Consider the following 11,275-nt stretch of genomic DNA (forward strand, 5'->3'; position numbering starts at 1 on the left):
ACATAGTGGACTGCTACGTGTGGCTTTTTTCTTAGCGTTCTGAGTCGTCATTTTTAAAGCTAGATTCCAGAATTATTGATGATTTCATTGTCAGAAATCATTGTTATGTTCGGAATCTCCGTCAAAATTATTATATATGTTTTTTTCTTCATTTTAGCCCGTTTTGGTTAGAGTGGCCCTTTAAGGCACTGTCAGTGCCTTTAGCATATACAAAGACCGTCCTAGCCATAGGTTTAAAGGTAAGATAAATCCACCTCTCTGCTCTCCTCTCCATCTCAAATGATCCTCATTTCTTGCATCACCTTGGTCACCCCATCTCTCTCTCTCTCTCTTTCATTCTTTCCGTTTCTGCCTTTAGTTGTCTCTTCTGTTATCACTCCTCTTTCTCTTTTTGTCCGCTTTCCTTGACTCCCTCCCCCCCTCTCTCTCTCTTTCTCTCTCTTTCTCTTTCTTTCACGCTCCTCTCTCTGCTCTCCCGTGCTCCCTCTTCTTCTCTTTCTCTCTTCATTCTTCTATTTAACCTTTTCATTTTGTTTTATTTTTGCCTCTCACACTTTTTCTCATCACAGTGTTGTTGTTTTTCGTATTTTCCCCGCATGGCCAACAATATTTTATCAATCATACACTACTAGCTTTATATCATATCACAAAATGTCCAAAGCAGGCTATGGTTCGCAAGTTCATGTGATTTTATTATCAGCATTATTACCAATACTATTAGTTATTCCCCTTATACCATGCTTACAATGTTTTGTTGTTGGTACTTTCCTTTAGGAAAAAAAGCAAAACAGAGAGAACATTTTTAATTTGAAGCTTTTGATAAAAAGATGTAGTATTATGCTAGATTTTAAGGTTGGTGTACTTTCAACCATACATATTTGTAAACACCTTTGAAAGATGTATAATGATTGGATACATGAAAGTAAAGCCAAAATATGTATTAATAATAAAAACCACTCACCATCATTTCATTTTAGGGGGGAAAACAAGGTTTAAGGATTTTAACAATACAGGAGTGATAAAGAAGATTCTAATTATAAGGAAGTTGCAAACACATGATGGAAGTTGACAATTTCTTGCTTATATTTCATTTTTTCTCGAGGAAGAATCAACATCAAGCGTTCCAAATGTTGTATCACGATCCCTTCCTATATGAGAAATAAATGAAGACAATATATTTTGTTTAAAACATAATGAGGAGTTGTGGAGAAAAGGGAATCAGAGAAAGACGGGAGAAAGGAGGAGAAAGGGAGACAGAGAAAAGGGGGGGGGGGGAGAGAGGGGAAAGGCCGGGAGACATAAAAAGGGGAGAAAGAGTGGGAAAAAGGGAGACAGAGAAAAGGGGTGAGAGAGGGGGAGGGGACAGAGGGAGGAAAGGGAGACAGAGAAAGAATGGGAAAGGGAGAGGGAACGAGAGAAAGGGAGAGGGGGCACGGTGAGAAGAAAGAAGCATTATAGACCAATACAAACTCATGTATATTGTATTTAATTAGAAGATAATTCTGTTAATGACTCCATATTTATCACTATTGATCAATTGCAATCATCAACAATTCTAAAACTGATACTGCTGGAACATCCAAACTGAGAGAAGTATCTTTTTTAATGTCAAAGTAAGAATGTAAGTATAGGCAAACAATATTAAAATTCCCAAACATTGCTTACTTGAGACTTGACATGTATTTAAATTGTTAAAGCAAAATACATGTAAAAGGTTTATAAGTGGTGGATTGTTTATAGTTTTGATTTTCCCAGGCTTGCCACCTACCCCCCCCCCCCCCATTGCGGATCCGGAGGGCCGGGTCCCCTCCCCTGGGAAAAAAATATGTAAAAACACGTTAATGTTACCGTTATTTGGAGACAAACCCTCCCCTGGTGCTCAAGGGGGGGGGCAGGGTGCCATTTTCGAGGGCAAAACAAAATATTAGTGCTCATCAGTATAATAATATTGTTTCATGTTAATATTGTTTTAAAAATACGTACCGAGTCTAACGGCCAAAGGCATGTGCACCAGCGCAGTATGCTGCAACACTCTCTTCGCTGAGATCCTCTTCTTTCATCTCTGGGAACGCAGTCAGAATTTTAACGCCTAAGATGTACATGAAATTTGAAAATATGATGAAACAAGGAGGGGGGACTGGTTAGAAAAAATATTCACACACACAAAAATCAGGTTTAGCGTCCCCGCGCCACCCATTCTTTTTTGTTGTTGAGGCCGCCTGTTTTATTTTGTTTTGTTGTTTTTTTTAAAGAAAAAAAACGAAAAAATATACTGTTAAAAGTATGTTTTTTCGGGAAAAAATAAACATAAAAGCTAGCGGCCATCATGAAAAAAAGCCCGGTCGGATGTCTTGGAAAATGTGCCGGGCGGCAATTTTGAGAAGAAATAAAAGGGCCTTATCGCTCTTTTTAGGGGGGGGGGGGGCTTAAAACACTCGCTGGAGAATCTTAGGTTGTGAGTTCAATAGCCGTTAAGGCACTTACTATATATATGTCCCTAAGCAAGGCATTTTATTTTCATTGTTTCTCCCCACCCAGGATTGAAATGGGTACGTGGTAGGACGTTTCGATGGCAGCACAATAAACCCCTTGGGCTTTCCCAGCTGTCTCCACATTCATATGACATTTTTGTTGTTGTTATATTAACTTGTAGTCCTACACTGTTTTGTATTTGATATGTTTTTTATAAAAAAATTATGATGAATGAAATAAACATCAATTACTTCTAAGAATGCGAGCTTTAATTTGGCTGGCTTAGAAAGGGTTCGACACTAACAGACTCCGGGACACATGGATGTCCATAATTTAAGTCCGACCCCTGGATTAGCACATACGCGCTTATAAAATTGTGCCTGTCAGTGTCAGGAATATGTGTACTCCCCGGGGAGTGGAACATGTACAATATTACGTGCGGAGTAGCAATGGAATCCAGCGAACGAGATAATACTGTGGTAATCACAATGTAATGAGCTTAAAAACGTAATTTTAAGCATTCTACATACAATGTGACAATTATCTTTAACAACAAATGTCCTTGTTTCCGTTTAATGAGTTAAGGGCCCCATCTTACAAAGAGTTGCGATCTTGCGATTGATCCAAATCAATCGCAAGTCCTCCAATCAATCGCAAGTTTGTAGTCTCCTATCTCTTATGTACATAGTTGCGATTGATAATATCAACTCTTTGTAAGACAGGGCCCTGTACTTCAAAATATTGGATATGTTGGATTACATATACATTAAACTTGGTCCAAACGTTTGAATTATTTCAAGTAAAAATAATGATGATGAAAAAATGATGATATCATCATTACTGATGATCATGATGCTAATATTGATTATTATTTCCGAAATATTATTATTAATTACCATCATCATTATCATCATTGCCATTAGTGTTACTGTTATTATTCTTTTTTTCTTTTCATAATTATATTTCTGTGGCTATACTTACGAGCTTCTTCTGGAGAAAGACCGACCCCGCTGCACACACGCGATCCAACGTGGGCGACTTTCTTAACTGCATGACTGACTTTATGAAACGCCTTCTTAAATTTGCTGCCCCAGCCTTGCAAGGCTACAGCGTCATCAGGAGATGCAACCTCCTCTGAGAGCATCATATTCAGCACTGCATGGTTGCCATAGAAACGAGATTTAATGAAAATAAAGCAAATATATATTGCTGTAGACACATTCGCGACCAAAACAGTTTCGGCTGGTTAAGGCGAGTAACGCATTTAGGGAGTCAAATAGGCAAAAATGAGGGGGGGGGGGGGGTGAAGGAAAGTATGTTGTGTTTGTTGAAACGCATTTAGAGTACCCTTGCCTAGACATCGTGCTGTCAATATCAATAATAGTTATTTAAAGCAATTTTTAAGGGGTTAATAATATCTTCTTAAAGGTACTAGGCCTATGTCCCATTTGCAATCAACATCAAATTATGAAGAACTTTGCAGAAACTATGAATATGTCACGTATGTCTTATCTGTGAGATGTAAACGTTAGCAGTGTCATATTATTCAAATTATGCAAGGGAACCCGTTTATTTTCTAGATTTTACTGTCAGACACTATTGAGTGACTGATTGACTTCTCTTTTTTTCTTTGGTAATAACATACATAAAATGAGCTGTAAAGGTACATGAAAATTTGTCTACATCAATAACCCACTTCTTGTAATGGCCACAATTAAACTGATTGAACCTTTGCACAGCACAAAACGTACGTCCATTCGGTACAAGGGTCTGAAAATCAGACTATAACTAAAATGATTGCAATCACTAAAGTCGATTCGACTACTAATGCTCGTTATTTTCCCACTAAAAGAAATTTTCAAGCACCTTTCGTTTCGAGGGAAGTTCTAAATTAATATTATCTTTCAAATGCCGTTGGAAACATTAACCTTTTCATGTTTTGGCCTGCAAATTGGACATAATACCTTTAAGAGGTACGTATAGTGGGGAAATCTTCGGGAAAAAATTTCGAAAGGGTAAGTTTTGAAGAGTAGATAAAACTTGTTTTGGGGAGGGGATGGAAAACCTGTGGTCATGTGTACCAATTATATTCTTACTGCCCCCCCCCCCCCGAGTAAAAGAGAATCGTACGACAATATTATGTGTTAACGAAATGTCTTAATTTCACAGTTTTTCTGACAATAGCTATAGGGATTTTATGACAGTTTTCTTGAAAGGGCGATCAAATCTTTTCAAGCATTGGTGTCCCTGGCTGACTTATATACTTACAAGTGTCTAATGCATCTTGCTCTTCAAAATCCTTAGCGCACACCATACTGGTTGCCACAATAGCACAGAGCACAAGAGCTACTTTGATCATCATCTTGACTAGTTTAGCTTCTGTTTGTTTAAAAAAAGGAAGAACAAAAGAAACGAGAATTGGGAATTATTCAAATTTTGCTGGTTCTGCATTTCTCGAAAATGCTCGTCCTTATTATATTGCTAGAATATATAAACGAAGAATTGAATAGAATAGCATTTTTTTTATTTTCAAATTTTTCCCCATGTTTAACGCTGAAGAAATCGCGTTTCGAATGGTGAAAATGCAAATTTTGCATGACTTTAATTTATAATAAAAGAAGCCTATCCCGTTAGGATTCTTTTGTATTAGAAACACTTTAACAGAATGTGCCAATTTATAGATTTTTCAGACTGACATGAGTATCAAACTTGAGTAAGTTGTCCACAAATCAATGTAATTCTATTCATATTCCAACGAGATTTTCTGAAGATTCGCTTTCACGCGTTATTGCATGAGGTATTTCCTTTCTATTTTGTCTTTTTCATCTAATGCAAATTTACTTAGGCCTAGTATCTAACAAATAAAATCAATCAATCAATTTCACCACAAGGTCGCTTTTCCTCCCTCGCTTAGATAACTCCTAGACTTTACAAGCTTTGGGTTTAATACCGACTCCTGGATTAAATGCGTTAAAAAAAATGCAATACATTGCTATAATTTCTGAACGATATGAACGAGAAATGAACTTGCAATTGTGAGTATTTTGAGCTCATAATTTTTGGATAGGGGTGGCACAAATTCATCATTTGCCCAGGTTGCCATTAAAATAATAAACAAATCCTATACTCGCGCTGCTGACTTTAGATATAAATTGAATGGGTGATACTAACAGTATATAAGATTGCAAATACCTTCGCAATATCCAACTGAAAAGCTATTTCAATAGACTTGTCCAACATTAAAATGTGCGAACTTAATAACGATGCATTAGGTAATCCGGATTTGATTGACTCATCCACAGGACCACATCACATCTACATGATTGAAATCTTCATACACTGATACACGATTGTAGTCCGAAGACAAATAATATCATCATTATAATATACAGTGGGAAACATAACGAATCAAGCGTAAACATTATACATTAAAGATATAAATTAAAAATAAATAAACCTATAAGGCAGATTGCAGAATATATTATGCATCATATTGGTGAACAATAAAAAAGAAAAAAAAAAGGAGTCATATGCCATTTGAACGAAACAAGATTTAGAAATGAGCCATAATACATATTATCGAAAAATCGGTTGGGAAGAAAATTTCTGTAATTAGTAGTCTGCAAAGTAGAAAATAGATGCTTACCAATCTGGTGAAAAGGTTCTGAAATCAGCTTGTTGCGGGTGAGATGAGCTCCTGAATTGATGACTCGAACCGATTATGGCTTCCCTTTTATGGAATATTCCTCGCCACTTTCCTCATCTGCGCCTCTTTGATCATTTTTGTTCGTGTGTAATGATTGATAGGACCGCTGGGGTTGGCCAGACGTTTTGATAACTGATAACTTTGTTTTGATTTTAGAGACTTTTTATTCAAGGAGAAAAAGAAATAAAGATATATGGGCGGATCTTCTTTTTTTTTCTTTTTTTAAATGACTGAGTTGAAGGTAAATGAGGTATATAGGTCAATGTAATGAAGATTTATTTTGATCATAGATTATCAAAATAATGATGGATACACTTATGACCTCGACAAAATATTGGTTCTTATTTTTGTTTAAGTTCCCCCTTTACCGCGGCGCCAGCCATCCATCAGCAAACAACCCGCATACGATCTTGCCTCCGACTTGGCCTGACAAAATGATCAATGCCGAAGCTTGCGACTTTGAGAATATATCCGGCTTCACATACGGGTAGACCCGGGTGGGGTTTCAAACTTTTTTACGTTTGGATTTCTTAAAAGCAATCCACTATTACAATTCTATAATTTGTCCTTAGTCTATTGATTTGTTCTATAAAATAATCTATGTTGGTCGTAGCCTAGCTTTATATTGTTCATGATAAGCTTCATTAGAATAAGACAACTTTAATTTGTAGGTCATGAAAATTATTTCAATTTTAATACTTAATTTCATTTATTTATTCAGTTCTGAATACATGATATAAAATCAATATAATTGAAAGACATATAAAGAGAAATAAACTTGTTCATACAGAAATTGCCAAGGCTCCAAGATAAGCAAAGCTTGATGCCTTAATTAAGTGTGACCCCTGACAAATAATATTGAACTGAATTGAATTTTGAATTGAATTTATTTCCACCCAACATAAAATAAAAGTGTACAAAACGATACATGTCTAATCAATTAAGTGGAGGAATAACAAAAGTAGAAATACCTATCTAGGTTATCCCCTTAATTTAGATACAAGCAAACAAAATATATAATATAGTGGGTTCATGGCAAAAGTAAAGCAAGAAGAGAAATGTGATAGGTAGAGATTGAAGAGTGATTGAGTGTGTGCGTGGGTGTGTGTGTATGTATGTGGGTGTGCGTGCGTGCGTGTGTGTGTGTATGCGTGTGTGTATACATCATAGAGATCTAGATAGATATTCCAGGCTTGAGCGGCACACCCTCGGCCGAACTAAATCTAGGTACCCTCCCCCCCCCCCCTCCAACCCCGGGCCGGGGGGTCCGAGGGCCTGAGTCCCCCCCCCCCCCCCCAAAAAAAAAAAAAAAACCTCACTACCATCGCTCCCCCTCCGCGACTCTCCTCCCCCTTCGCCCCATAATAACCATAAAAGGTTGGGGGCAGAATCCACCCCCTCCTTCTTTTTTGTTCCAAGTTTATATAATTTCGAACAAAGGATACCATGGGTACTGCACCTTTGGGGGGGGGGGGGGGCACGCGACCAAAATAAACATTTCCCCATAAACTATGTAGGGGAGACCGGGGATAATAATACACGGGGCAAATGTAACAGAGGCTTCCTATATGCATACAAAGTACTTCGTAATCAGTGTTCTCCTCAAAATCGATATGATTATTGGCATGATAAACTCACAGTACCACAAGATACAAAGTGGGATAAGATTCATGTTAATAATTTTTGTTGTACCATAGATACTCGTCTACGTTCTTTTTATTTCACAATTTTTTTCATAAAGCTATTGCTTTGAATGCATTTTTGTATAAAATCAATTTTGTGAATGTGAGAAGGTAACACCACTTTGGAATGAAGTGTTAACCTTAATTCACCTCAAAGTTGATTCAAATTTTAATTTAACCAATTTTGAAAAGCTTTTTGGTGCCCCTTCTGACAAAATTCTTGTCATATTTAATCCTGCTCTTAAAATATGTTATATACACTAGTAATTTCAAGAGTAGTTTACCAACTAAGGTTGCATTTAAATCATTTGTCAAGACACAAAAAGAAACCGAGTATTTCCTTGCAAAAAAAAGAGAATACAAACTTTCCATCCATTAAAACAAAATAGAAATTCGATGTTCAACATTTCTCTTATGTAGAATGTAACGTACATACATCAAATCGTATGTTTTTAGAATATACATTGGATTTTTTAAAATCCTTGTTCGAACTTTGAAATTTGTATGTAGATTTATAACAGTTTCTGAATATGCGTTGCCATCTCTTGCTCAAAGAATGCGCCACGGGGGATTTAGTTATTACACAGCTCGAGAGTCCTCTATTGATGTAATTGTAATGATGTATACTTTTGTTGTTATTGTTTATATGTTATTGCAATATTTAGTGATGATAGTTTAGTTATTGGATATTTTAACTTATGTATTCGCTAATGATATTTTATTATGAACATTTGATTTAAAATTTATTTTGTAGCCAAGACAGGTGTCAGTCTTCGGACTGTTTGCTCTTGGTTTTTGATGTGTTTTGATTTCAATAAATCATATATATATATTAAGCTTCATAAGGAAAAGACAACTTTAATTTGTCGGTCAAGGAATGTATTTTGGTTTTTTAATATTTCATTTCATTTCTTTTATATATTTATTCAGTTCAGAATACATAATAACATTTTTAAGGCATTGAAAGATAATTTTCATAAAGAAATAAAAGTTTATTTTAAACAGAACTGGGCCCCGTCTTATAAAATGAATTGTTATTGTAATATTTTTCAACTTCAGGTTGATGCCATTGTTAAGAATTGAACAAGAAAGTTAGTTGGTAAAAGTTTGATAAGTTTTCCTGGAAATCTTAGACAGTATTTTTATAAATTGATTTGCGAACTCAAAGGGAAATCTCGAAGCGAAAATATAATTTTTTTTAGACATTGGTATATACCCTTACATTGTGGTAATATTATCAGGGATGATTTCAATATTTCTTTCTATTTATACGTGATATAAGATATTGCTTAACCATCATACTTTGCAGTTGGGTGTGATGGTCTGAAAAATGTGAAGATTTGTGAGGTCGCAGGCGAAAATTAAATCTTTTAAAGAGGAAAAAAAACCAATTCTGATGGGGTTATAAGCACATTCTCATAACGGAAGACTGAAAAGACCTTTGATAAGTAACATAATTATATCATCTATAAATGCTAGCGAGCGTAGCGAACGAGCTTTTGGGGAAATTGCTTCTAGTCGCTTGAAATTAGGGGCACTTTTAATGATGAAAAAAGGGGGATAAGACACTTATTAGAAAAGAAAAGAAGCACGTCACAAAGTACAAAGGGTTATTATCAGAGGTGCAAATGTGGCACTTCTTACACCTCAAATAAGAGGCAAACACCAGGGATGAAAAAGTGCACTTATGAGAATGAGCAATAGGCGTTTGTCGACGGAAGAGGGGCAACCATCAGATTTTTAGAGGGACATTTATAAGAGGCGAAAAGGGGATAGGTCCCTTATTAGAATGGAAAAGGGGCACGTATCATTGTTAAAAAGGTCATTATCAGAGGTGAAATGGGGCACTTACCAGATATGAAAAGGGGCACGTATGAGAATGAAAAGGGGCACTTATCATAAAGGAAAATGTGCATTTGTTGAAAGAAAAGAGGCACCGATCAGATTTTAATAGGGTCATTTATCGGAGGTGAAAGGGTGCTTTTATGTGAAGGGGAATTGGCTCTTATTAATAAGAAGAAAAAGAGGCACATGTTAAAATAAACGGGGCACTTATCATAGATGAAAAGGGGTAATTATGATAAGGGGAAAGGACACGTGTCAATATAAAAGGGGGAAATGATTAAGATGAAAAGGGACGCTCATTAAAGATGAAAAGAGCACTTATTAAGGGGTAGGGCAATTTTCAAAGTTAAATGAGTATCTCTCACATTTGAAATGGGGCAATCATCGGAGGTGAAGGGGGCACTTATCTGAAGTGAAAAGGGGTATTTTCTCGTACCTGCAAAGGGTCATTTACCAGAAACAGAAATGGAAAGGGGCTCTTATGAGAATGAAAAGAGACACTTTTAATAGGTGAAAAGGGGATTTTGTGAAAAGGGGATTTTGTGAAAAGGGGAACTGGTCTCTTTTTTCAAATGAGGGCACTCATCAAAAGGAAAAGGGGCACTTATTAGAAAGGAAAGGGGACACATGAGAAAATATTAGGTGTGCTTATCCGAGTTTAAAAACGGTTAATTATTAAAAAGGGCATGGGAAATTCTTACAAAGGAAAGGGGCACCTCTAAGATTTGAATAGGGTAATTATCAGACGTGAAGGGTGCACTTATCAATGGTGAAAAGGGGCACTTCTCGTACCTGAAAAGGGGCACTTACTATAGATTAAAAAGGGCACTTATGAGAATGGAAAATGGATACTTATTGCAATCGTAAATGGAAACTTGTCAAAATAAAAGGGGTATGTGTCAAAATAAAAGGGGCACTTATCAGAGGTGAAAAGGGGAAGGGGCACTTTAACAAATTAATAGGGGCATGTTTCAAAGTAAAAGGGGCACTTGTCCTATGTTAAAAGGGGGACTGCTTACAAAGTTAAAGGGGCAATTTGGGGGTACTAGAAAGAGTGGGTGCACTGTGCCCCCTGCCCCCCCCCCACCCCCTACCCAGGAGCGCCGCCTCTGGTGCTATGTGTATCTTCATGTCATAGAATTATAAGTTTGAGGATCAAAACAATCCAGCATACTTTACATTTACATCTATTATGTTGAACCAGATATATACTTTAGTGTAACTGATATCAATAGATTCTGTGTAAGCTGCTCTGAATGTAATAAGGCCAAGTTACAAAAATTACGTGATTCTCGTCCCCACCCGCCCGCACCGATATTTGTTATTTTCATTTTTATTTTTTTAGAAATCATAGTTATACTTTAAGTCAGCGTTACATCAGGAGGGTATTAAAAATTGTTTGTAATTGCCAGGTGTAGAAATGTGTGCTTGTAAAATGTAAGTGTGCAGCAGTACGTAGGTTTTACACCTCGTTTAAAAAAGAAAAGAGCCGTGCATGGGCTTATATTATAATTGCTTTGATGCTACTTTATTTTATCTTATGAATGTATTTTTTCTTATAAAAAAGGGG

At 36.4% G+C, this 11,275-nt stretch overlaps 1 protein-coding gene across 1 annotated transcript; it reads right to left on the bottom strand.

Moving 5' to 3' along the window:
• Positions 1–666: 666 nt before the first annotated feature.
• Positions 667–6,201, bottom strand: LOC115922779 (centrocin 2-like). The gene is made up of 5 exons (XM_030982413.1): positions 6,119–6,201; positions 4,741–4,851; positions 3,454–3,627; positions 1,984–2,089; positions 667–1,148 (listed from the first exon to the last, which is right to left on the bottom strand). The coding sequence occupies exons 2-4, from the start codon at positions 4,832–4,834 to the stop codon at positions 1,989–1,991; spliced, it is 369 nt and encodes a 122-aa protein (XP_030838273.1). The 5' UTR covers positions 4,835–4,851; positions 6,119–6,201; the 3' UTR covers positions 667–1,148; positions 1,984–1,988.
• Positions 6,202–11,275: the final 5,074 nt, after the last annotated feature.

This window comes from Strongylocentrotus purpuratus, unplaced genomic scaffold (assembly GCF_000002235.5).
Source record: "Strongylocentrotus purpuratus isolate Spur 01 unplaced genomic scaffold, Spur_5.0 spur5_scaffold_12, whole genome shotgun sequence".
NCBI lineage: Eukaryota > Metazoa > Echinodermata > Echinoidea > Camarodonta > Strongylocentrotidae > Strongylocentrotus > Strongylocentrotus purpuratus.

Coding starts and splice junctions, on each gene's coding strand:
- LOC115922779 (XM_030982413.1), bottom strand. CDS start 4,834: ATGATGATCAAAGTAGCTCTTGTGCTCTGTGCTATTGTGGCAACCAGT. Junction 3,628..4,740: donor GCAAGATGCATTAGACACTT/GTAAGTATATAA, acceptor GCAACCATGCAG/TGCTGAATATGATGCTCTCA. Junction 2,090..3,453: donor TCTTTCTCCAGAAGAAGCTC/GTAAGTATAGCC, acceptor TGTACATCTTAG/GCGTTAAAATTCTGACTGCG.